Source organism: Lepidochelys kempii, chromosome 10, assembly GCF_965140285.1.
Source record: "Lepidochelys kempii isolate rLepKem1 chromosome 10, rLepKem1.hap1, whole genome shotgun sequence".
NCBI lineage: Eukaryota > Metazoa > Chordata > Testudines > Cheloniidae > Lepidochelys > Lepidochelys kempii.
Window position 1 is genome coordinate 73,918,258 of NC_136389.1, and position 26,901 is coordinate 73,945,158.

At 40.6% G+C, this 26,901-nt stretch overlaps 1 protein-coding gene across 8 annotated transcripts in view; it reads left to right on the forward strand.

The window, feature by feature from the left end:
- Positions 1 to 26,901, forward strand: part of MCTP2 (multiple C2 and transmembrane domain containing 2) — a 161,587-nt gene that overhangs the window by 103,014 nt on the left and 31,672 nt on the right. For all 8 annotated transcript variants that reach the window (XM_073304233.2, XM_073304239.2, XM_073304236.2 and 5 more), the window contains 2 exons: positions 758 to 832; positions 1,671 to 1,790. In XM_073304233.2, coding sequence (XP_073160334.2) covers positions 758 to 832; positions 1,671 to 1,790 — 195 coding nt within the window. The remainder of the gene's footprint in view (positions 1 to 757; positions 833 to 1,670; positions 1,791 to 26,901) is intronic.

Here is a 26,901-nt window from a genome sequence, read left to right on the forward strand (position 1 = left end):
TGTCTGGGAACCTCTTCGTAATCTTTAATTTATTGTACCCGCACAACACCGCAGTAAGATAGGAAGGTACTGTTTCCAATGTACAGATGGGATATTAAGGCCAGAGTCGGCTAGACCAAGGTCACACAAAAAGTTTGTGGCAGACCGAGTGCCCTATCTACTTGACCATTCTCCTGCCTATGGCTAAGATACTACTTTTTGTGGGCTAAATTATAATACTATTACTCATATTTGAGTAGCACCTTACTCCATGAGTCATCCCATTGATTTCAGTGGACCTATTACTAGAGTAAGGTATATTCAGCATGAATAAGTATATCACAAGCTGGTTTAAGTGGCTAAGGGCGTTACAGGAGCGTAAAATACTTCCGTCTGTTCTCGGATGTCCCTTCTAATACCTTAGTATTAAATATGCAGTATGAACAGGACATTTGGGGAAGTGATCTTCAGTTCCTGTCTCTTTTTTTAGAACTTTTCTGTATGGGGTTGATCCAACAGAGGAACAGAAGGGAGTATGCTGAGCTGTGTGCTGAGCTTAACCATGGAGCAGCTCACACCCTGCAGTCTGCCTCTCTATTGGAGTAACCTAGATGAGCCCCAGGATTGTGCAGAATAACTGATATGTACACCTAACACCTTGTCATAAACCATTTAGCGACTGAAACAAATAAATAAGTAAAGGACACCAGAGCTCCAAATCAATATGATGATACCAAACTTGAATGGTAACATTCTAAATAAATTATTCTTTCCTTAGGTAAAAGCAAGTATCAGAACCTTCAAGCCACGAGAAAAGCGCTTCATTGGAGACAACCGCAAGTTTTCAAAGAAGGTAGGTTGACTCTGGGCCGAGCTATCACCTCTGTTTGGAATGGCTTTTCAGTAGCCTCACTAGTACACCCAGATGATAGAACCTGTGGTCAAACTCTATTTATGTATGGAAACACGGAACACAGATGTCAATTCTGTGTATGTTTTTTGCATGTGTATAAATGCTGATTTGCATTCACACACAGTTGCTTCCTGATCTAACTCAGTGGTGCTACATCTCCCCAATTTCTGGAGGGAAAAGAATGGCTTAATAAAGAACTTTTAAAATATATGCATGTTGCACAGTTTATGGAATTTGAAACAAAAACCTATACTTTGGTTTCATCCCTGAAGAATAAAGAAAAACAATAAGATGATATAGAAATTTAATAAGGTTCTAAATCAATTACTATGAAAGTCTATAGTATTTAATTGAGACTAATATTCTTGCTATTTTTTAACCATCTGTAGCAAGAATATAATTTTTTATTCAATTCTATAGAGAGATAGCCCAAACCCCTAAGGGAAAGGGTTTCATTTTCTGTTAAATTCTGTAGGATTTTGCCATAAAGGTGTGTTTTTTTGTTTTTTGGGGTTTTTTTTGGTGGAGGGGGGAAAAAAGCTTCCATTCTTTTTCCTTCAGACTTGCAGATTTTGGGGGTGGGGGGAAGTGCTGAAATATTTGGGTGTCATACGAAAACACATAGTAGCTGGAGCGTGTCTCTGAAATAGAAGCTGTAGCATATGTACAAGCACAAAGGCAATTGTAGCTTAAAATTGTCACTGTTCCTGAAGTGAAGTAGGAAATTGGAGCATTTAATTAAATTCCTTTCTCTCCCCTCCCGTCCGACGTTTACCAGATCTTATCGAGAAATGTTGATCGTGTGAAAAAAATCACCATGGCGATATGGAATACAATACAATTCCTAAGGAGCTGCTTTCTCTGGGAATCTACACTAAGGAGTGTGGTAGCATTTGTGGTAAGTGGATTTATTCATATTCCATCAGACTAACTGATATGAGGCATTGAGTCTTACAGCACCTTCTCTCCTCCCCCTCACCCCTCCAGCTTAAACTCTCTTGTTGTTGGTTGGTGTTACTATTATTGTCCTTCAGTTTTATTATTTAAATCACTGTAGTGCCCACAAGTCCCAAGCTTGATCAGGCTCTCCTTGTGCTGAATGCAAGATGAACACCACAGCAGTCCTTCTAGAACAATCTCTCCCATATTTTCACCTGTTGCAGAGGCCTTCTGCACAACAAAGCCCCTTCTGAGACCTTGTATGGAGGAGCTATGTGGGCCCAAAGGCAGCACTGGGGGCCTCCGAAGTCTGTGCACATAAGGATTGGATGGGCTGCACTGGCTCTCAATAGGTTTACACAGAGAAGTGTCACGACCAAGGACCTAGTGGTCTAGAATCCCCACAAAGGGCTTACAGAAGGTCATATTGGCTGGACTTGCGATAATGGAATGGCGGCAGCCCTGTGACTTGCCTTTGGCTTGTTGTGCTGCTGATAAAGCACTGGAAGAACGAGTCTATAGGCAACAATCCTTTATTGATGGGACAGGATAAACTAATAGGTCTTTTCCGTTCCAACTTTAATTTCAATGAGATTGCATTTTACTGGAGTTCAGCAATGCTTGCCACACCTGTTAGTTGAGGGCGTGCCACTTGTCCGACTACATACAAGCAGCTCTATGCTGACATTAATTGTCTCTTGTAAATCTGCCCATTGACTGTAATAACTATATATATATATAAAAATTTTGGTCAGCAAGTCCTGGTGTGGTCTGAGAACTAACAGCCAAGTTCTCCACCTATCTGGCCCACTTTTCAGCTGCATTCTTTTTTTCCTCTTTGTAGTAAACACCCTTTTTTCAGCTTTCTCATCCACTCAAGCAGAAAGAGGTTTCTCCTCCTTTTTATTCAGCAGTGTGGCATTTTCTTCATGCTTGAAATGTCTGGCATGCCATTAAAGGTTGCAAAATTGTTTTGTGGTGGTCCAGAGGGAAAAAAAAGTTTTTGAGTTAAGTGTTTATTAAACCAAATAACAGCCACATCTCCAAGTGTTTGCCTCCCTTTTTGTCTTTGAATTATAAGTTGCTTTAGGGTTCTTTTGATGAAAACACTTCACAGTCTATTTGCACGGATGAGTAAAGTGAGCTGTCGCTGCTTGAAAGATTCACAGAGTAAAGACAGAGAAGCTGTCTTTCACCGTGCAGGTTGAGAGGGATCTGGCAGGCACAGTTGAGGAGGAAGAGAGGGTGTTTTTTGTTTTTGTTTTTTACTTGCGTTGATAATATACACAGTTGACTCTAATGGATCAAGAGCTTGAAAGGGTGATGATTAGTGTTTTCCAGTCCATTCTCCAATTGAGATACTAATTGATATACCTTTCCCTGTGATGTACACAGATATACTGAACCCCAAGGGGAAGAAGGCTCAGTTAATTTTAGTTCTTTCCTCTAGAACATGAAATTCTGGGTTCCTTGGACGATCTGCCACTCTTATGCTTGAGTGTGCATGTGTAATCGCTGTGGTTCCCGAGACCCGTGTGTGTATATTCCGAATGTGAAGGGTAAAATGGGACTCTTAGTTGAAGCAGGTATGTGTGAGTGCACTGGTGGAACTGCATGTTTGTACGTACTGAAAATGGAAAGAAGGTGAACATACAGGGTGCCAAGTGCCCTGATTCAGCAAGTTACTTGAGCACATACTTAAAGTTAGGCATATGGTTAAGTAGCTCGCTGAATCTGGCCAAAAACAAACATGGAGATGTGTCTGTCTCTAGGCTGTGGAGAAATATAACAATGTTAGCAAGTGAGGGAAACTGAAATATAAGGAAAAAAGGGCAAGTGTAGGGAGAATGAAAGTGGGAAAGTGTGTCTAGGACCAAGGAGCTATAGGTGATGGTCCAAGATGCATCTAGAGAAGGAAAAATGGGATCAGAGGGTGAAAAGGACAATTTTCCAAATTTCTCTTTCTACTGCGTGTCGTAGATGCTTTCCCCATAGAACTAATGTTGTGTGATATGTCATTGTGGGGGTGGGTGGGAAATGACTGTACAATGTTAAGATAATAGAGAGTAACTTTCCTCTGGAAAAAAATTTTAAACCTAGCTGATTCAGCATTAGTGTTAATTATGCCCCCTTCACTGAATATTTCCAGTGTCTCTGTTAATAGTTTTAAAAGTGCCTTTGCCGTAGTCTCGGTGCAAAATGAAAACTGTGTGTACAGTTCATACGCAGCAGGTCAACCTCTAACCTGCCTAGAAACTTTTGCTCTTCCTCCAACTTTTTCAACCACTCTTTTCCCGAGCCCTTGGAAAACAAGGGAAAACAGAGTTTTGGAGTACCCATTGGGTGTTCTTACCTACTCATTGACCAAATGAAAGGTGAACTAAAACCATAAAAAAACCCCACAATCCTCCCAAAAGCAGCCCAGTTGCAGCTCAGCCTGTTCCACAGGTCTTTTATTATGTGGCCATTCTGACATTAACAGCAGGAGAGGAGTCTGAGATCCCCAAGACATCTCTTGAACCTTTCTTCTTGGTTCTATGCATAATTGGAAGTACAAGAGTTAATTTACTTCATTCAACCACAGTTGCTGAGGGATGGTACTGTGAATGGCATATATTTTTTTAAAACTGTTCGTGCATGATTGTCAGGGCTTAGAATATGGCCAGAAACACAGGAAAGCTCCACGCCTTCCTGCTCTGGGCTGTGTGCTGCTCTCACACCTCCATTACTGTGTACCGGGAATGTTTTCCCATCAATGTTGACAGGGTTGTGAGTTTGACAAGAGTATTTACTTCTTCTGCTGGAGGCACATCAGAGAAAGAGAGATGGACAGAACCACAGAGAGAGAGAGAGAGAGGAGGTCACGTGGGACCATAGGAGAATCCGAAGAGTGCTATCTCCTTTTGCATCAATCTATAGGGTAAAATACTCCCAAGTTAAATCTCAGTGCTTGTCTCCTCTCCCCATGGTGGAATATAAATAACATGTGAGTAGATTTCACATGCATACACACACCAACTAAAAAGTGAAAGCAAATTCCTCATCAGCACTCAATCTGTTTAGAGTAATAGAATCATAGGGTTAGAAGGGACCACAACAGTCATCTAGTCTAACCCCCTGCCAAGAGGCACGATCTGTTGTGTCTAAACCATCCAAAACGGATGGCTCCAACCTCCTTTTGAAAACCTCCAGTGAAGAAGCTTCCACAACCTCCGGAGGCAGTCTGCTCCATTGTCCTACTGGTCTGACTGTTAGGAAGTTTTTCCTGAAATTTAACCTAAATCTGCTGTGCTGTAGTTTGAACCCATTGCCTCTTGTCCTGCGCGCTGTGGTGAGAGAACAACTTTTCTCTCTTTTTTATGGCAGCCTTTCAAGTATTTGAAGACCACGATCATGTCCCTCCTTAATCTCCTCTTTTCCAAACTAAACATACCCAGTTCCTTCAGCCTTTGCGTATGTGGCTTACATTCCATCCCTTTGATCATTTTTGTTACTCATCTCTGGATCCTTTTCATTTTCTTTACATCCTTTCCATATGTTGGTGACCAAAACTGGACATGGTACTCCCGCTGAGGCCTAACCAGTGCCGAGTACGGTGGTGCCGTCACCTCCCATGACTTACATGCTATGCCTCTGTTAATGAAACATAAAATTGCATTTGTGCTTTTTTTTTTTTTTTTTTGCAACAGCATTGCATTGCTGAGTTACGTTGATATTCTCCCAGATCCTTTTCAGCAGTGCTTCTGCCAAGCCAGTTTTCCCCTAATCTGTATTTGTGCATTTGGTTTTCTTCCCTAAGTGTAGCACCTTACATTTCCCTTTGTTGAAATTCATTTTGTTGCGTATAGCCCAGTTCTCCAATTTATCAAGATCCCTCTGAATTTTAGCTCTATCCAAAGTATTGGCAGCCCCCTCTAGCTTTGTGTCATCTGCAAACTGGATTATTATGCTCTCTGTATGTACATCCAGATCATTAATAAGATGTTAAATAGCAGCAGACCCAGAACAGATTTCTGGGGAACCCCACTTGAGACTCCCTCCAATCCAACGTAATTCCAATAATAGTTTAAACTGATGACTTGTGACTGTCTGTGACTGGGTTCCCTCACCGCTCGCGGCACCTACTCCTGGCCATCCTGCGGATCAGTTCTGCCAGGCGCTTCACCCTCCTCAGCAGTCTCTCTATCCATCATCTTCTCTGTCTATAGCCTCTCCCTCCCTCTTGGAGCGGCAGCCAGGTCACTAAGTTCCTCCCCTTCCAGGGAAATCACAGTCCTTCTGGACCAGCTGTTTGGCTGGCATCTCCAATACCCTGTGCAACTACCCAGTGGCTGGTAGGGGAACCCAGGCTTGCCCTCTACACTGGGTTCCAGCCCAGGGACCCTATAACATTCAGTCAACTGTCTTAGTCTTTGCTGCTGTTTCCCTGGGCTTCTTCCGACATCACTGTCTCCCCCCTCTCTGAGTACACCAGCTTCCCAACTCCCTCCTCTCAGGGAGTAACTGCAGCTTGCCTTTCCTGCAGTCCTCCTTGCTACATGCAGCTCCTGAGCTTTATACAGGCCCCTTCTCCTCCAGCCCAGCTGCGACTGCCTCCAATTAGTGGTGGTCTTCTCGCCTATCTCTCTCCCATACTGGCTGCTTATTTGGTCAATTAGGCTTGCCTGGCCTAATTTACCCTCTCAGTGGCCAGTGTGGGGAATATACCCCATCACACTATCTCTGCAGTCATTTGCACAGACACTAGGGTGAGTACTGTTTGGGATTACATAGGTGTTGCGTGAAATCAGAATTTAGTCAGTTGACTTTTGGTGTGCGGAAGGTGAGGGGAAAGGTGAAGTTTCAATGATCAAATGAATTTAACTCGGTGGAATTCACCCTTGTGCATAGGGCCAGTACAAGGTCTGTGTACCACTTATGTGCTCAAAACAAGGTGTTAGTGGAACATAAGTAGTCTATAAACCTTTGGTTGTCTACATAGTGAATATCACAATCACTGCAGACTCAGAAAAGACACTAATATATTGGCACATAACTAGGAATATCCATATATTTGGACAGATTGCTCATAGTGAGTGTTAGACTTGTATATCTATGCAAAAATTCTGGACAGTTCCTACTGTGTCTTTCTCCCTACCAGAGCCAGCAATTCCACAGATTTGAAATTTAGGGGGTTAAGTGCACTTGAGCCCAAACTTCCACCTGAGCCGGAATGTGCTGATGATGCTATATTTAGGGTGCTAGCTCAAACTTCACCAGTGCAAGTCTGTCTACTTGCACAGGGAGACTCGCTCCCAGCTGCAGTGTGAACATATCCGTAGAGTTTAAGGCCAGAAGGGACTATTAGATCATCTAGTCTGACCCACTATGCATCTCAGCCATTAAATTTCATTCAACTACCTCTGTATTGAGCCTATTAACTTGTATTTGGCTAAAGCCTGTCTCGCAGAAAGGCGTCCAGTCTTGATGTGAAAGACATCAAAACTTCCCTTGGTAATTAGTTCCAATGGTTGATCTCCCTCGCTGTTAAAAATGTGTGCCTAATTTCTAATTTGAATGTGTCGATATTCAGCTTCTAGCAATTGGTTCGTGTTATGCCATCATCCATTTAAACGTTGTTTCCATAGTATGTTACTGTTTTTCAGAAATCATTTATTAATTTCTATATTCAGCCTGGAATTTTCCATAGGTGTGTTCTGCTTATGAGCAAAATGATATACACACATGCTCCCAACTTGCTAGTTTTTCCAGCATTAGACCTATATATGGCTTAATTTTTTAGATGCCGTTTTTCATCTTGTTTAGTTCATATTAAAAAAACCTCACAAATATGGTTGTGGAAGTTAAGCCCATAAATTAATTGTTAAGTTAATTGCTATTGCTATATATTATACATTTTAAAAATCTTTTAAAAGTTAATTATAATCACAGAATGATTTTTATAAATAAATGTGCATCATTGCACATTGTGCTTATGATTTTATACATAATTACACCTTCTATTGACAGTTTTCCGTGCATTAATAGTAATTATGTCATTTAATGAAATTACAGTAATTGTATTAAGAAAACTATACTCTGGTCAAATTAAAAGAACCTATTGCCTGCCTTTTACTATTGTATTCCTTTTAAAATTTTTCATGGAAGTCATAAAAGACATTTGACTAGAGCCAGGCGTAAGGTGCAAACCAAACTCCATAGTATCTTGGGTAACTTCTGACTTCATCACTGATCTCCTTCAGCTTGTCCCCTCTCTTCCCCCATCCCCCATACTGAGCTCTGCCAGTACACCTAAGACTTATTTTAAGCATACCCTACTATTTCAGTCTTGGGCCTCTACTAACCAGGGCTGCTATTAGGAATAGGGACAGGTAGAAGCTGTTTTCCAAGGCCATACATAGCTGGTGGTTTAGGCCGGTTGGCCAGTGAATGGTAGCAGGCATAGGCAGAGCTGTGCTGGTTGGTCATAAGTTTTGGCTGAAGTGCGGTATGGGAAGTGTGTGTGGTGGCGATACGTAGCTCCTAAATTTTACACAGCTCCATGTATGACATTTTATGCAGATTATTTAACAAATTATTTTACATATTCTTAACTCTTTTTTACATATTGTTGTAAACTTCAGCTTCAAAATAACTATGGATTTAGTGCTGATGCAGCCCTGATGAATTAACCTCTATCTACAGGGCAGCACAAGAACATATTTTCCACACACACTGCCCTGCCGGCATGCATCAATCCTAATCTGGAGGGATTTCCTCTAGAGTAATGGTAGTTCAGTTTGCATGGTCCTTGAGGTTCTTGGCCTCTCTCCTGAGTCGGCCCCAGTTAGTGCAAAGCATGATGGTGAGTTTGTGAACTGGGAGCTAGATGAGAGTCCCACCAAACTCATTTCATAGAGTTTCCCCCAACATCCCATTAGATGTGAATAATTTTTAACTCCCTGATGAGTTGGGCTGGATTTGTACTGGTGACTTATAGGCAAAAGGCTCTGGTGTTCATTAGCAATATCCCCTAATTAGCACCAGCAGTACATCTGAGATGGAAGCTTGTTTTCTGGAAAGATACATTAATTAAACCAAGTACTCATTGTCATCACTGATTGTCATTGCTGTGGGAATATTAACTGCCACAGCAGAACTCAGACAGGTATCTCAAGCTTTAACAGTAGCCCTCCATCCCACCCCAACCGTCCCCCCAAAAATTCATAGCTTGAAATCTCTTCAATAATTTGAGTTTCTTTTGTTGTCTATATGAGCTTCTTGCTCATCAGAACATTTGCCTGCATGTCTCCAGTCACATGCATGTAACAGAGCTGTATGCACAAATGTGGGATTTCATACGCAGCAGCGGGAGCATAGTGTAGGGAGCAGGATGAAAACCTACCTTTTATAATGGTGAGAACAGTCTCATGAGGGTATAATAGTTTTAAATAAAAAAAGGCCTAAACAAGCCTCTCTGATCCAATCTCACCTCAGACTGCAGGAAAGTTTGGATCTGAACTTTGCAGCTCACGCCAATCTTTTTGAGGACATAACTGTTGTTTCTCTATGACTGTATCAGGAACCCAAGCAGGACAGGGACTGAGGAGAGCCCTAGACAGAAACTCTGAAATGAAATGAAGGGGAAGGGGAAGACCGTCTCTTTGGTAGTAACACTGGTTTCCTTTTTCTGGTAAAGTTCCCTGTTCAGTGTTTGAAGAAAGCGAGCCTTATGGTGATTCTTTACTATTTCTATAGATCTATTTCTGATGTTTTAATTGGCCGAATTTCAATCCTCAGTGGCTTTTCAGCTATTCCTGCCACCACTACTACTTCAACTAACAATAAAGGAAACTTCAGATTTATGCAAACAAAGATTTAAGAAATCAGAATATCATTAAGAATCTGCCAGTCCTAAATTGATCCTGTTGTGGGGCCCTTTTTAAAGTACCTTGAAGAAGGACAGCACAAAGCAAAACACCCTTATGAAATAGATCTATCAAATATTGTTTGGGAGGACACTTAAGGGTTAATTCTCTACTCTTCTGTTTCTGCTCAACTGTATTGCACTGTGAATTGGACACTTCACCCTTAGCTGTGAATTTCCGTGCCTTTGGTGGCTCAAATCCTTAACATGATTCTAACCTATACTGATTTATGTGAATAATCGCAGCGCTTTCTGTGCAGTGCTTTCTAAACTTGCGTGCATCATGTAGAAATTAATCCCTCAGCCCTGGCGGCTTGGGAAATCCTCAGCTCTTGCCTCCCATTTTCTCTATACTTACATTAAACTGATTTTAAATTAAGCCCTAGGCTTTTTTTTTATGTGTTTGTAATCCAAAAGTTGCAGCCAGAACCGGAAAGCCAAATTCTGCCACAGGATGAATGTGTGCACAACACTCATTGACTGTGGGTCATTGGGAGCCATGCATGCAGGCTTTCAAAGACAGAGATGAATTCACTGTGGTGGTACAAGGATAGATAACCCCTTAAAACAGATTCCAGCCCCTCCCCCCCCGCTTACTGAGTTGAATTAATAATGTGTATTTTTCATCTGTTTGGCTGTCTAATAACGACACATAAAGTCAGCCCCAAATGTACAAACATTTTGTCTATTGAAAAGGGTTCTTTAGAGCTTAAATTTGAACCAAACGTGTGTGACAACAGTTCTAACTGGCTTTCTGCTTGAGTTGTGACCTGTTGGAGCACTCTGCTCAGCGCTTGCATTTCCAACTAATTTGATATTGCCTTTTTTGTGGTTCAAGCTTTGTCATTTGTTTCTAAGCTGTCATTTTTATTAGTCTCTCTGGCTGATCTTTTTGGGCTCTCGTCAGGTGGTGTGTGTTCTCCATTGTCTGGCTGGTCTTGGCAAGCTGTAGGTCCTTTTATTGCCATATGACGTGGGCGTGCTTGTAGCAGTAGCCTGTAATTATACCCACCACAGGTGACAGTTACAAGAGAGCTTTGGTAATAATTTTAGCTGCCTGATCTGATGTTTATGAAGAGAGAACTCTCTTTGTGGTCTGGTTAGAGTTTGCTATAATGTATTGTACTTTAGCTGTTTGATTTATGAAGCCTTTTTTTTTTAATCGTACGTGTTAGTCTTTTGAAGTTATGAATCTAATTTTACAGGAAATTATTGTTGGTCTTATACCATCCCACACAATTTCTATTTATTTAACATACACTGTGTTCAACGAGATAAAATTGTGATCCAGTCTATTGCTGGTTTTTACTTGTATATGCAACACCACTGGATTCCTAGTACTTCCTAGAGTTTTAGCAGATGCATTCTGTCCTTTTAGTTGTTCTAATCACAAATCAGCACAATCAAGCATCTTTCTTGGGATTCAACTAATTGTCAAGGACACGGGTCCGAATTCACTATCTGTGTACGCAAGATCAATTCCATTGCTGTCAGTGGAGATGCAGAATCTACTCATGCCAGAAATAGATTTAGCTCGTTGTTCTTACTGTCATTGTACAGGTCATCCTTGACTCAATGTACAGAATTCTCATTCTTTGTACAGAATTCCACTGATGTCACTCGGAATTTCCTACAAAAATATAGGGACAAACACAGTGTAATGTGCAGTTGTTTGTCATGAAAGTGCAGCTCTGGATTTGCTAGAGAGGGTTCAAACAAAGTGTTTTTAGAGTATATTTTGAATTTGAGACACCAATAATTGTAATCTTTGTCATCTGACTAATCTGCAGACAGATAACAAAAATGTACTTGTGACCAATCAAATCAGCTCATCTGGTTCTACCGGAAAAGAACTCTCTCTTTTGCAATTTCAAGGCTTATAACATTTACAGACTCTATTTATTTTTACTTGTGGACTGCATCACAGAAAGTTAACAGTATTGAATGAATAGAAGTTCATCTTTTAAGTTTCATGAAAATAAAACCTTTTTAGCACCCTCAGTAAGTTCATATACAGTATAAAATTGAACATTCAATTAAAAATGTGCCATGTTTTGCAAACCCCAGAGGTACTTTTCTTTTTCCTGGATCTGTTGGGATTTTTACTATGTTATTTTAACCCTGTCATCTATCAGAAAACTTCTCAGAGCACCAGTAGGCGTATTTGATGTACGTGAAAAGTATGGACTCACACTGACCTTAATTGATTCTTCCATTAGCCTAGGCATCCTGAAACTGGTTTTTATTTTTGTGTCTTCATTTAAAAAACAAACATGTTCTTTAGTTTTCACGTAAGTATAATCTAAAAGAAAAAAAGTCTCTAAAAACCTGGGCTTTTCACTCTTTTGGACTGACAGGAAAAATAGGCTGATTTCCATCAGTCGAGGATCTGGCTCTAATTCCACTGTCTTCAATGGACCTACGCTGCTTTACACCAACTGAGGATCCAGCCCTCTATTTTAGAGTAAACTCTTCACCTAGGCTTGTTAACTGGTTTTCAAAACTGGGGGAAAATCCTGTAGGTGGCGATAGACTCTCATGAATGATTAAACTCCCGTTTTAATGTTTTTTTTTCTCAGATTTTTCTGGCAGTTTCTTTTTTTTTCCTTACTTGAACTCTTTTATTTTTAATTTCATACACCCATTCAGTACTAATCTAACACTACTTGCAGAAATCTGGAAGAAATATTGTATTTTGAAGGCAATGCAACATTTTGGTTTTTGTGGTGATGGTGATCGCTATCGTGATGCACCATGAGAGGGTGCGGGAAGGAAGGGGTCTGCAAGGGAAGACCACTTTATTTATTTTTTTTCATTCTTTACAAGATCTGAAATGAAGGAGGCTTGGTGTAGAACTCCTATTGCATTTAAAAATCCTATCTTCTCCCTTTTTTAGTTTTGCTTTTCTTTACCTGCAGCTAAAATATGATGCACATGGCAGAGGTTAGATTCCGGTACCAGGAAGTCCAGAGTTGTTGGATACAAGATTGCTTAAGAAGGATGATGATGATGATAATAATTAATAAATACCCTAAAATCAAATCATAACATCAAGTCCAATTGGATGTTTAACCCATTCTCGTCCTTTTTAGGCCTTTGTGGGACAGGGAAAATGTATTTTTATCTGAGTGTATCCACAAAATCCTAGCAAACTATGAAAAAAATAAAATATTTGATTATGGTGAGATGCAGTATCTTGATAGCAAAGGTTGAAATTAGCTTCCCAGTATAACCCTGATTTTTGACACCTTCTCCACCACTTCACCACAAGCAAATGGATTAATCTGTATTTTTTCCTAGTGCTTTTTAGCCAAGGTTAGAATTGTTTAGGGTGCTCTTTATTTTAAACACAATGCAGCGACTTTATATATTTTGTGTAAATATATAGATAATATGGTACTGTTGTTTTCCCCAGTCTGTCTTATTCTGATTTATTTCAGACACTCATATTAGGTTTTCTTAGAGGATTCTCTGAGAGGAACACAATATATTTACACGAACCTACACTTTAAAAAACCCCAAAACAACAAGCAAACTTAGTCTCCCCTACTAGTTTAGGTTCAGAACTCCCTAAATTGCTTTCCATTGTATGTTACTGCCTTTTTCCTCAGCTTTTATCTTTTAATGTCAAATAGTAACTATACTGCTTTTTCTCAAAGCCAGTCACTAATTTTCAGTAGTTGTATTCTGTTGCCATTCAGTTTTAAAACCGCTGTATTATACTTTGATATGGAAGGAGTTCTTGTAAATATACACACACTAGTAGCTGCAATCTTTTTTATTGTTTTCCATGTTTTTAAAGTTGAGATGCACAGTTGAAAAATATTCTCTTGTATAAACTGAATGTGTTTGTAACATAGGTTCTTCACAAAAGCAGCTGCATGTAGATGTGTGGAAAAGCAAACAGAATCTTGCAAACTGTACCTAGGTATCTGACCCCTATTATCGGCTGGCAGTGTACATCAAATGGATTTAAGCGTAGAAAAAATACTTGTTTGCATGATTGCAGCTCCCATTATTCAAAGATGGGTGGGAATCTAGTTAGCTACTCTGTAAAAACCCATTTTGCAATGTCCATATAAAGAATGTTCAAAGCTGGCCTCTGTCAGAAGATGACAACTATGGAAGGTCTAACCCCATTTTAAAACTGTGCTAAGCAAATTTTCTAAAAATGTGTAGAATATTAAATGGGGAAAGCATAACTTATATTGCGAGATCAGCATTTCAACAGCATGTGTCCATCAGGAATTAAATTATGCCTTGATCTGCCAGTTAGTACTTGTGGAAGTTTTGCTTTCTTGTACAAATTTTGGAGGATTGTTTACAGCTAACCATTTTGCTTTTCTTGATCAACTAGATCGGTCCCTGTAATACCCTCTCCTCTAAATCTCTTCACAGGAGTTAAGCATTGCAGTCTTTTTAAATGATTATTTTTATGACTAAAATATTAAGTTATGCCTTTTAAAAATAGATGTATGTCCCCAAGCAGAGAAATAAGCAGTGAAATAACCTAAAATTGTTATTAGTGTTGATATTCTGTAGCACTGCTGCCTGATTGTTTTTGACAAGTAATAACTCTACAGTCCTATAGATTGCAATGGCTGCTCTCTGTTTTAAAAGGATACTAACAGAGATAGTGGACCTGTAATGCACAATGAATGATGTCTTATGCACTGATACCTATAGTAACACATACAGAGTGACTATGAGATCAAATGCTCTGGCTAAAAAGCCTTAGGGAAGCATTATGTGTCTGAGTTCTGATCTATTGTCTGGGAGGTCGGAGAGTGTTAATGCACTCTGCAAAGATTAGACTCCTTCTCTAATTGCTCCAACACTTCCTTAAAGGATTTAAGCAGTCAGGAAAGGTGACGCTCCTTGTCAATTTTTGTCTTCTGACAGCCTGTTGAAGTTTATCTGTCTTTCCATGGAGACCACTAGATCAAGTAAACCAGGCAGTGTCAAAAGCATAAACCCTGAATTAGGACTGAAAGCAAAGAGTGACATTATTTACAGCTCATTTATTTCACCTTTTAAATGCTCTAAAGAGGGGGACGGGATCAGTTTTATATTCCATTTGTATTGTTTAAATTTTGAGTTGATTGCAGAACTGTATGAACAGTTTAACTTCTTGACTTTCCTTAGAAGTCACTCTTTACTTCCAAAGCAGGTCAGATTTTTTTTTTTGTTCCTTGACATAAGGCTTTTGGGGTTGATAATTCTATACCCAGTGTAAATTTACAGTAACTAAGTTAATATATTTACAAAAGCTTAATTATTTTAACCTCTGTAGTTTTAGTAGTCACTGTAATACTGGTTATGTAGCTAACCTAGCTACATAGATCCAGATCCTGAACTTCTACAATGGCCCCAGAGTATTAAGTGTTCACCCAAAAGTCTGATTATTTTGACAAAACCCTGATCATGAGCTGATCTTTCTTCATCCTCCTGGAATCTTCTGGCAGGACCCAAATGTATATAAAGCTCAACTCAAAATCTGTGGCACTTCTCTTGCAGTAACTCTTTCATAATGGTTAACATGCATGTCTCTTAACTCTTGGATCTGAATGGGAAATCTTAAGAGTAGAATTCATCAAGTGTATTCTGATCATTCTCACATGGACAGTTGCCTTTCACGTCCGCACATAGCATGTTATCTCACACTGTTGCTATATTACATGAAATGTTTCATCTGTATATAAAAATTAAAAATTCAAACAAAAATCTGGCCCTCATGAAGAACAGGCCCTTTGGGCATATGGTTCATTATGCATATTCGTTTAATTACTAAAACACTTGGGATGTCTCTACTGCCCTTGCTTTCAACTTGCAAAGTTGGATCTGTTCTGCAGCACAGAATATGTCAAACAGGCGTGTGTCATAAAGGGCTTTGATTTTCTCCTATTTAAAATATATATAGTTCTAGGATGTATTGTTAGAATTTATTGAACATTGGCCCAATCCACTTCATGAAAACAGCAGCTACAATGTGACTTTTTCCTTACTAGCTTCCCCCCTTCCCCCGCTCCCCCTCCCCGGCTGGTTTTGCAGTCTTTAGCTCATATCCATGTGAGTATCAAAGTAATGCGAGACTCAGGCTTAGGTTTCAGGCACATTCCCAAAAAGCACCTAAAGTTGCACGTTAAAGCTGTATAACTTTTATTAGCTAAGAAAGGATTGCTGTGATAGTGTGACTTTAATTGATTTTCAGGGCAAACAGGTGGTGGTGGTTTAGGCATCCCCATGTCTCCTGCCATTCCTAATTTGGAGCTGTGCATATAATAGCTTTATTAAAATAAACAATCTTCTGGCGTTGGTTTTACCTGAACAGCTGCCTTAAATTGCAAAAGGATCTTGCAATTTTTTTTAAACCATTCTGTGCTTTGTAAAGCAAGATGCTATAGGCCTGTCACTGGAGAATCTTCATTGCTTAGTCCTGCTGTCAATATTGGGTTTTTGTTGCTGCTGCTATTGCTAGTCTAAAATATGCAAGACTGAGATGAAGAAAGTTATCATATTTAGGACTGTAATTACAATGACTGTTCCCGTCGTTTTTAGTGCATTCATTACGCACTGTAGCAATTTTGGAACTATGTAGTTTATGAACACGATAATTTTGTGTGTGTTTTAATCACTATAGATTTTTCTGGAACATACTTGTTGGGGATAAGGGGGGGTAGTTACTATTTTTGCTCTCTTCCTGACTACAGAATCTTGTAGTCAGATTGACAAAGAGGACTTCTGGATTCCTGAGCAGTGCAGTAGCCATAATCTGGACTAGGAAACTATTCATGTACACACAGCTGGGAAGAGAATCATCTGAAATTCTTTGTCTGAGAGTATGAGTATTTTAAGTTGGTGTTTTATATTTACTATTTTTTCACAGGACAAGCTTGTATTGTGGTTGGTGCGTGCTTATTTGTTTTATTTCATTTTTGATCCCAGATTAAAAACAAAGAAATCCATATACTAATTCTATCAAACTGACCATGGCTTCCATCCTTGGTCCCAAGTTCCAGAGAGTATTCAGCCTGGCAAACCATTTTCTAAAATGGGAGACTTCATAAAGAAGGATACCAGTTCAGTCCTAAGCACTAAAATGTACATGCAGCTATTTCACACTTATGTGGGTTTATTGCAACCCAAATTCTTTTCATGCCAGAGATGAAGGCTGCCAGTGAAGTAACCTTATGCACTGAACTGCGATACTCCTGCCACTGTACACTGAACTAATTCTAATTAAATACACTTGGTTTATTACAGAGAGCCCTTTTTTTCTTTATTCGTTCAGATCTAATCTGCACTATGAACATGAGGCAGAAAGCCTTTTAAGTATATAGTTTAAGCCTCCTTTTTTAGTAACATTTGTAATTTGATGTTGATTTTACCAAAGGCAAAGTACACTTGCACTGAATACTTTTCCCACTTACTGTACAATTAAAACACCATCTGACTCTTACCACTAATGTTTCCTATAATGTTAACCAATATGTCTCCAAAGTGAGTAGACATTTATCGGTGCAGTTAATGGTGATTTTTTTCTTGACCTTTTTAAGTTGCTCGGCTTTACCAGGAGCAAATAAAATGTTAAGTATTTTTTTCTTTTGCTTCCTTTTAATTAGCACAGAGGTTTTGCTGATGCTTTTTGAAAGAAGTATTTACTGAAAAATCCGACTTTCAACTTGCACAATTACTGGCGTCTTCGAAAACCTATAATGAGAAACTTTGTCTGATCCTAGCCATGAAACTGTGACCCTACTGCTGCTGCAGAAAAGGAATCAGAGATCCAAAAATGTCATCTTTCATTAGGTTAGCCAAGATAAAGTAATGAAGCCTTTTTAAAAATCTGATTTAAGGTACCTTTTCCCCCTTTCTTTTCCTGGGACAGCTTGTTTTAACCCCATTGTAGGTAACCATTTGATTCTCCCTCCTTCCCCGCGCAAAAAATATCAAACTGTCTTAAATAATTCCCCCACCCCCTCACTTTATTAAGGTTTACTGCATGAGGATCTTAGCCGTATTTTACTTGGCTCAGGAAATGTAAAATATGGTAGATAAAAACACAGGGGAAAAATTAGAACAGTCAGCATTCTAACAAATGGCTGTTTCTACAGTGTTCGCTACAGAAAAAGATCTGAAGGCTTCTCACTCTAGAACTACTGTACATGCATAAAGATAGGTCCCAAGGACCCTTCTTACTTTACCCTTCCCTGGGGCCGGGGGAGGGAGGAAGTCGTAGCCACAAGAAAACTATATAAAAGCATCAAACCAGAGTTCTGGTAGGCTATTATGCTTTGGGGGTTAAATGTACATATGTTAAAATAAAACCTAGCTTGTTTTCCAGTTGAAATAACATCGGCACCAACACCCAACTGCATCATCCTCAGATGTCTGCAATGCAGTACAAAGCACTGGGCAAAAATCATTGTCAAGTGGGGGCTCTACTCTAAGCCCTAGTAGAATGTGAATGTTTAAGGGATCTTGTTTTCTCTCTACTGGGCTGCTATCCTCCGTAGTGTGACCTCTGATATGCTGCCTTGGGTATCTCAGCACTGGGTATACCTACACAGTGCAGAAAAACCCATGGTACCAAATCTCAGATCCTGGGTCAATTGAATTGTGCTGTGGGGCTAAAAACAGCAATGTTGACGTTCCACTTGGGACCCTCTGAGACCCTCCCAACTCACCAGGATTCAAAGGCCGGGCTCCTGCCTGAGCAGAAATGCCCATACTGTTTTTTTTAGCCGCACAGCCCAAGCACTGCGAGTCCAAGTCGATTGAGTATTTTGGAAATACCGAGCAACAAAATAAAACAGCAATTCATCGTGCAAATCATCATGATTCGTTAATGTCTAATTCTGAACTCACGCACTGATGTAAATCCGCTGAAGTTGATGCCAGTGCTCTGTAGCAGGACTGGGATCCCGCAGGACCCGCTGCCATAATATCCTGAGCAGGTAAAATGTACTGTGTTGCAGGCAGTATTGGGTGAGCAAATAAAAACAGACTGCGGTAATTTGCGGGGAAACACTCTAAAACTTTTAATACTTAGATTTAAGCGAGGGGTAGAAAGAGATTTGATGTTTATTATAAAAAGAGTTGAAGTATTTTTACATGGTTTAAGCAAGATTTGTTTTATTCTTTTAGTGGTAAAATTTGTGTCTGAATTCTGTTTTTAAATATAATATATTAACCAGCCTTTTTTGTTTTGGGGCAGGGGTTAGTAGTTGCAAGATTTGTGGGATCAAAGCTTTTTGCGGGTGGGAGCGGGATCAAAATGCAAGAAACAATGCGGGAATGGGTGGGATAGGTATTTGCGGGGCAAAACATGAGCATGATTAAAAAAATAGCCCCATGCAGGGCTCTAGTTGATGGCAACACTGTACAAACAGTTTGATATCAGAATCTGGACATTCTGCAAGGGATCAGAAATCATTTTGAATTTACCTGTACCATCTGTCCAGAATACAGAGTGGTGAATAACGGTGGTGTCCAATGAGAAAAACAAAGAAGAAACTGCAGCCTTGCCAACTCTTGTGATTGTATTGGGAGCCTCACAGTATGTTGTTTTCCTTAAAGCCCCAGTTCTGGGAGGCCTGTGATTACATAAGAGCTGCAGCTTTCATTTAAGCTCCTCACAGCAGCAGAGAAAAGCTTGAAAATGTGTCCTCCCCCGCCAAAGGTTCAAAAACCATAAGGCATGTAAATAGGACCCAGAATTCATTGGCTTAAACAGCAGGAGAATTTTCAAATCTATGATTTTTGGGGGGAGCAGGAGAGAGAAGGGGCGTGGCTTATGTCTTTTAATGCTTGGGGTTGGCAACACTTAATTGTAATTCATAGAAGCCCAATTCGTCTCCTGCTCGTTTGGTGCTCTAGGGAGGAAGTAGGTTCCTTCATCCCTTTCACTGAGCAATCTGTTCCCTGTGCCGCAGTGCACATGGCTAGCTACTCTGGTTGCTGAATAGAGTGGGTGAAGCCAGGGCTGCGCCTGTTCTTAATCTTCTCTCCAACCTTTTTCTCTCAGCAGGGGAAGGGGTGTGGGGTAGCCCCTCCTCACCCCACTGCAGCTGGAATGTGGGAAATTAGAGCTAGAGCACTGGAGCTGAGGTGGTGGTTTCCACCTCCAGGAGACATGCCTGTGCTCTCTATGATTGGGCTAGCACACTAAAAATAGAAGGGTCACTGCGGTGCCATGAACAGCTGCCTCTGTACCTGTCGGAGTACGCATGTACCCGTTCAGCTAGCCCTTCTGCGGCTTCACTTCACTCATTTAGCTCAGTCAGCTGCCAGTGTGTCTCCTCGAGCTGAAAATTACACCTCCAGCTCGCAGTGTAGACATGCCCTACATAGGGCAAAGCATGAGAGGGAGGGGCAGGGCTTTAACCCTTTTACTCCATCACATGGCTGAGTAAGGGCTGCAACGATCTAATCCATTTGTAGTGACTGTCCAGGCCTTTTCCTTTTTGCTCCTCAGTCTTGTGTAACCAATATCTTTAGAGGTTGTTTTTCGTTGTTGTTGTTGTTGTTAAGAGCCCTTTTTCTGAACATACGTTAGGTTCTAATCCCTAGTTCTGTGCAGTGACATGCATCTAATGCACAGAGACTGTATTCTTTCTGGGCATGATTTCTTTTGCTTAGAAGCTAGTCCTGTTTGTGATGGAGGGTTTGTAGAGGGCTGCTAACATTTCTTTGCCAGAGGTACACCCTTAAAATCAGGAACTGGTTACACTGATGAGATGCACAGAGCAATGTAGTGATAGCAGGTAACATGGTATAAATATTTAAAGATCTCCTTTCCTTCGGGTCATTTTTGATTTCAGTGATCCAAGCTCAGTAGAACATACACTTCATAAGACTATTGAGATTCCCCACATTCTTTTGCTGGGGAAAAGCAAATTAGATCTAAAGCAAATAGGTTTCTTCTGTCAGCAACTGTTTATTTAAACATTATTTCACTTTCTGCCACATGTTTTATGTCTCATGTTATTGCATTACAAAGAAAGAGGAATTCTAATACAGTCTTGCTGATCAACTGTTTCTTGAATTAATTTCATTGCTGTCAGGCACTGTATTTGGTATACTGCCACTGAGTGTGTTGGGGTGGTGGGGGCAGGATTTGGAGAACCAGTGCAATAGGCACAGTAGGGATGGTAGAGACAGTGCTATGTGGATGCATCAGCCTTTGCTTCCCATCCATAGGACAAAGAGGCTGCTCTAGCTCTGGAGGCATTTCCCAGTACACAGTCTGGTAGCTCAGACTTCATGTTGGGGGCCAGGATTTGGACTTGGTTCTTGTGATGGGTTGAATAAACCTCACATGAGTCAGGAAAGGGTCAGTGGGCCGTTGGGGGTGCAGTAACCCCCACCCTGTGATATCTGAAACAGGTGACAGTTTTTGAGGGAGGAGTGAAAAAGAGAGCCCACCTCAGCTGCTGGCTGACTGGGAGAAAGAGCAGACGGTGCGCTCTCTCACTGTGGGGGAGAAGGCTGGCTGGAGCCAGGAACTGGGGAAGACTGATGCCTCAGGGCCTCCCTGAGGGAAGGGAAGAGATCACATCTCTTTGTTTGTTTTGGACTTTGGGGGTACCCCAGAAAGGGTGGAACATTTAGGTGACCTAGCCAGAGAGCTAGCCAGGTGTTGGAGGCTGGGTGGAACAGCTGAAGACCCCACAGGAAACAGACAATGCCACTGCTGCACCATTCCACACGATAAGGGGGCGCACTGCGAGGGGGTGTGGTCACAATGATCAAGAGTCTGTGAGAGTCTGTCACAGTCAGATGTGTGTAGTAGCCAAGTATTTCTTGATAATGTGACATTTTCACATTTTGTAAGACCTTGCTGCTAAAGCTGCTTGCTCTTTGATGTTGCCACTTTGTGTGTTTTCCCTTTTAATCATAGGAATAAGTCTCTGCCAGAAATAGTTGTCAGTAGGCCTATTTTCTCCTAGAGATTCATCTGAACTTTTTTTTTAGGTCAATACCATATTGTATAGGCTAAAATCCCTTAGTTTGTTTGGTACAGGGAGGGATTAAAAGTATTATCTGAAGAGAGATATCTTGTAATTTTGTCTATCATTGAGCATTCAGCTGTGACAGGTACTCCTATTTGATAGTCACTATTATGTATACAAGGACCTGAATACATTAGCTTAGCCTTTAGATAGATTAGAATTGTGGAGCTCTTCTTCCCTAGGACCATGCTCAATGCATTGGACCATATTTGTATCTCAGGTCAAAATCAGAGTTCTGGTTTGGGGCCAAAACGGATACCGTGGAGGCACAACTTCAGATTAGCTCATGTTTTCCCCCAACCAGGCCCAGGTTCATGAATCTAAGCAAACCTTTTGACAAAGCTGGTTTCAGATTTGAGATCAGTGAAATCTTGTGAGATGTGTTTTAAGGGCTTGGGGGTTTTAGTTTTGGTTTTTTGGGGGGGGTGTTTTGCAAACTTTTTTTGCAGCTCTACTGATGAGGCATTTGCTTAGGCCTGGGACTTAGAATGGTCAGCCTGACAAATTGCAGTTTCAGTAAAGGTTCTTTGCTCACGTTTCATGTCCTTTCCCTTTTTTATTTTTTTCCATCTGATGAAAATTATTTCTTTGTACTTTTCCCATCACTGTCATGTCCCAAGAATTACTCTGTCACACAACGCACGGGGCGGGGTGGTGGTGGTGTTAACCTTCACTTTGTCAAAAAGGTTTACTGGGCCAAAGGGAAGCTTTTGTTTATTAGAGATAAATATTCATAATTACCATACAGAGATACTACACTGACATTGCTAACACCTCACCCCGCCCCCCAAATTAGGATTCTAAATCTCCAAAAAATTATTCTACCCCATGATTGTGGGGTTGCTGGTGGTACACATTTTATGGGCATAGTTCAGGAGACACCCATCTAAAATCTGGTTTTAATAGTCCGATTCTAAATTGGAACCAGAAGGACAGAAAAGCCAGATTCAAAATGTATTTCTAAGGGTTTCAGCTCAGATTGCCTTCTCTCATCTTTTACACTGCTGTCAAAAGGGCCACTCTCATGGTTGTTCAAGCTCCATGCTTCTTGACAGGAACAGTTGGACTCCTCTTCAGTGATTTTTCAGATGAAATGGTTTCCAAACCTCCAGAGCTTTAACTTGTAGTTATTAGGCCCTTTGAAACAGCAACACATTAATCAGCTGAAATCAAGTGGACTGTCTCCAAAGCTATGATGCTAGTGTTCTGTTCTAGACAGGACTCCACTCTAAATCTTAACTCCAAGAGTTCTTTCTTCTCCAGAAAGGTCTCTCTCATTTGTATTTTTATTTTGAACTGTCGTTGTTATGTTTTATAATTCTTATAAGTCTCTTCCTTATTGGTTCTTATACTGCCCAGTTCAGCCCTTTCACAAAAATTCTTTGCCTTTTTTTTTTTTTTTCTTTTATTTCAGAAATTAGCTTCTACTCTTGCTTGCTAACTTTTCCCATCTGGAATATGCAGTTTACCAATGTAGGTGGTGATGGTGCTAATGGTTAATATTTAATGGAAGGAGTTCGGTCTACTGATAATATGAAGCACTATGAAAAAGTTAAGTTAGAGTAAAGTACTTTGGGCAAGGACTCCTGGGTTCTCTTTCCTGTTCTGCCATTGGCTCACTGTGATCCTGAATAAGTAATTTAACCTAGTTCTGCATCAGTTTCCACAAGTATAAAGTGAGAATGAGAATATCTGACTTCGTGTGTTTGTATGGAACTCCTTTTATGTCTTCGGCTGAATGATGCTATGGAACTATTTATAAGGCACATTACAAATACACCGAACCCTCACTAGAACACGCCTCCATATAGCACAAATTCGCATATAACGCGGTTGTGGCCATGGATCCTGAATTTAATTACTTTAATTACAGTTCATTTTAATGCGGTTGCCGCGTTAACGCGGTCCTGCGCACGGATCCCAAATCCCGCGTTCTCGCGAGGGTCCGATGTACCTTATAAACTGCTCTGTACTGTGTGTTCTAAGTAATCGCCTCACATACCTCTGAAGCTGAATAATTTCTAATTTCTGAATATATAAATAAATTTGCCCTTGCCACCATACTGTGCAACAGAGCTTAAAGCGCTCTGTACTCTAGCTACAGAAGCAAATCCGCTCTTTCAAAGCAGGCTTAGTGAAGTGCAGCTACCTGTGGGTTGGAATTTGGCAGCTGACTATGGGTGCATCAGTAGCAATACAATGTAACTTTAGGAAAGGAATTGATCAACAACCTTGTCCGTTTGCAGCTATGAAACTATTTTGTAAATAAGCTTAATTTTACTACTCAAAATGTAATTTGGTCAGGAGACCTAACAACGTACTTGTACAAAAAGTGCTATGGGATTATTAATGATTGCAAATGAACAGGATCTTGATTTTATATGCTATCTAAAGGACAGAGGGTTTGAAAGTTCATATTAGAATTACAGTTGGGGACTTCTGTTGGATTATCTAGTGTAGATATTATGGTGACCGCTGCACTAAAAATGTACACATAGGCTCTGATTCTGCAATTGGATCCATGCAGGCAGGTTCTTGCAGAGATCCTTTGACTTCAGTGGCACTCCAAAAGACGATTGCAGATTTGGGTCCTTAAATCCAGCCGTCCCTTTCTGTATCATCATGGGACTGAGTTCAGTACTATCCCAGATAGGTATTATGTATACAACCTCCTTCAGTAGGTTATACTGACTTTTTAATTCATAACGATACATGCTATCATTGAAGAGCTTCCACAAAAAGATCAAAACTTGGGTTTGATAAATATGTGGAGGTCATTCTTGTCCAGGGTGGTGTTTGGATTAGGGCCAGAACTGAAATCACCCTTACTGTATCTCAGAAACGTTAAATAAGCAGAGGTATGAGGGGGCAGTGGTTGAAACAGGTTCAGAGGAATCTCTTTTGTGAGAACTTTACCACCTTCTATAGCATCTTCTTTGTAGGATTTCAAAGCTCTTTGCAACGAATATTGACTAAAGCCTCACAGCATTCCTTCAAGGTAGCTAAGTATTATCCCAGTTTTGTCCAAATTCCTGTCCTGCTGTGGTCATGCTTGCGTACGTTGGTGGAGTCGAATTATGTATAGTGTGGAAAAATGTGATCTACCTTGTCATGTTCTAACTTCAAGTGCTGTGAATCAATAGTATGGGACTGTGTTGTCTGGAATTGAATCCATTTTCTAAAAGCATATATCTTAGGCTATTTTTTTTATTACTGGCTATCAGAACCCAATAAAACAGCCTCTAATTCATTCCATAGCAACACAAAGTAGGGGTTATCGGTGAAAAATACCATTGTTGAGCGGTTGGCTCACTTAGAATGGGTCATGTGGAGTCTTTCCCCTCTTAGTAGCTGGGCTGAGTTGGGTCCCAAGTGGGTGACAACTGGGCAGTTTGTCTTACACAGAAAGAACTTTTTTCTTTTACAGAGTGCATCTATCCCCATTCCCCAGGCATGAAATCCTGGCCCCACTGAAGTCAAAGGCAAAGCTCCCATTTATTTCAGTGGGGCTGGGATTTCGCCATAGGAGTTGGAGCTGTCAGTTTGTGTCCCTATCACAAAATCACTGCCACAAATGGCACTAATTGGCACTCTTGTGAGCAGTGTCAGAAAGGCTGAGGATTAATAGATGTGGAGACTCAGCCATCCTCTCATCCCAAAAGTTTCTCCTTCGCAGTATTTGGATGCATTGGCAGGAGGTGGTGGTGTTTTTATTGCTGTTGCTCGTGCTGTACCTGCCTTGTAGAGTTTCAGTTTCAATGCCGTCAGTCCAGCACCTCTCACCAACCTAAAGCTGTAAAAGAAAAAGGGCATGGCAGGGGATTGTTAGCTGTGATGTCACAGCTCTTTCCCCCTTTAAATAAACAGATGGGTTAAGTAAATTCCACCTTGGCTGTGTTATTCTAATGATGGGATTTTAGATCTTGAGCATTCATTCTAGAACAGCATTTCTGGATTTAAAAATCAAAAAGCACTTGGGTATATGTGTCTTGTATTCCAGGACAGATGTTTATGGTTTAAAGCTACTTACAGCATTAGGCTGGCCTGGAAACACATTGTATGGCTGGAAAAAAGAATTTTGTGATCACAACATGCATCCTGTGGCAATTGTGGACCTAATTTATAACCTTATTCTGTGTTACCATCAACTCCAAGCTCAGACCCTGTTCAGATGATGTCATTACACAAAAATATTTACTGCTATCTGCATATAGGAAAAAAGAAAAGGAGTACTTGTGACACCTTAGAGACTAACCAATTTATTTGAGCATGAGCTTTCGTGAGCTACAGCTCACTTCATCAGATGTTTCAACATCTGATGAAGTGAGCTGTAGCTCACGAAAGCTCATGCTCAAATAAATTGGTTAGTCTCTAAGGTGCCACAAGTACTCCTTTTCTTTTTGCGAATACAGACTAACACGGCTGTTCCTCTGAAACCTGCATATAGGAAGGAGTTGATGATGATAAAACCTGATTTGCTTTGATTTCTTTGAAAAATCCAGCCATTTTTGTTCTAAATCTCTGTCAGGGAGGCCCCATCCCACTCTGAACCATTTTGCAGATCAATTTACTTTGAAATTTGGCTTCTGCTTTTAGTTTCTGGCATCACTAGTTCAGGTATCGCTCCCCATGAGCAAAATCATACTCCTACTGTGGGCCCAGAGGTCTCCAGACACAACTGAAATAATGTAGTTATCCAGTGTTGAGAGGTGGCTGGGAGACAGGATTTTCTGATCCCATTCAGGGAGGCCTTGCATCCTGCTCACCACAGAGCCCTGCCCTATAAAAATGGTCATAGTGGGCTAGTCCATCCAGCCCAATAGACTGCACTGACAATGGCCAATGCCAGATGCTTCAGAGGGAACAGGACAATTATTGAGTGATCCATCCCCTGTCATCCAGTCCCAGCATCTGGCAGTCAGAGACTTAGGGACATCCAGAGTCTGGGGTTGCATCCCTGATGATCTTGGCTAATAGCCGTTGATGTGCCTATCCTCCATGAATCTATCTAGTTCTTTTTTTAACCCAGTTGTACTTTTGGCCTTCACAGCGTGCCCTGGAAATGAGTACCATAGGTTCATAGAATCATAGAATATCGGGTTGGAAGGGACCTCAGGAGGTCATTTAGTCCAACCCCCTGCTCAAAGCAG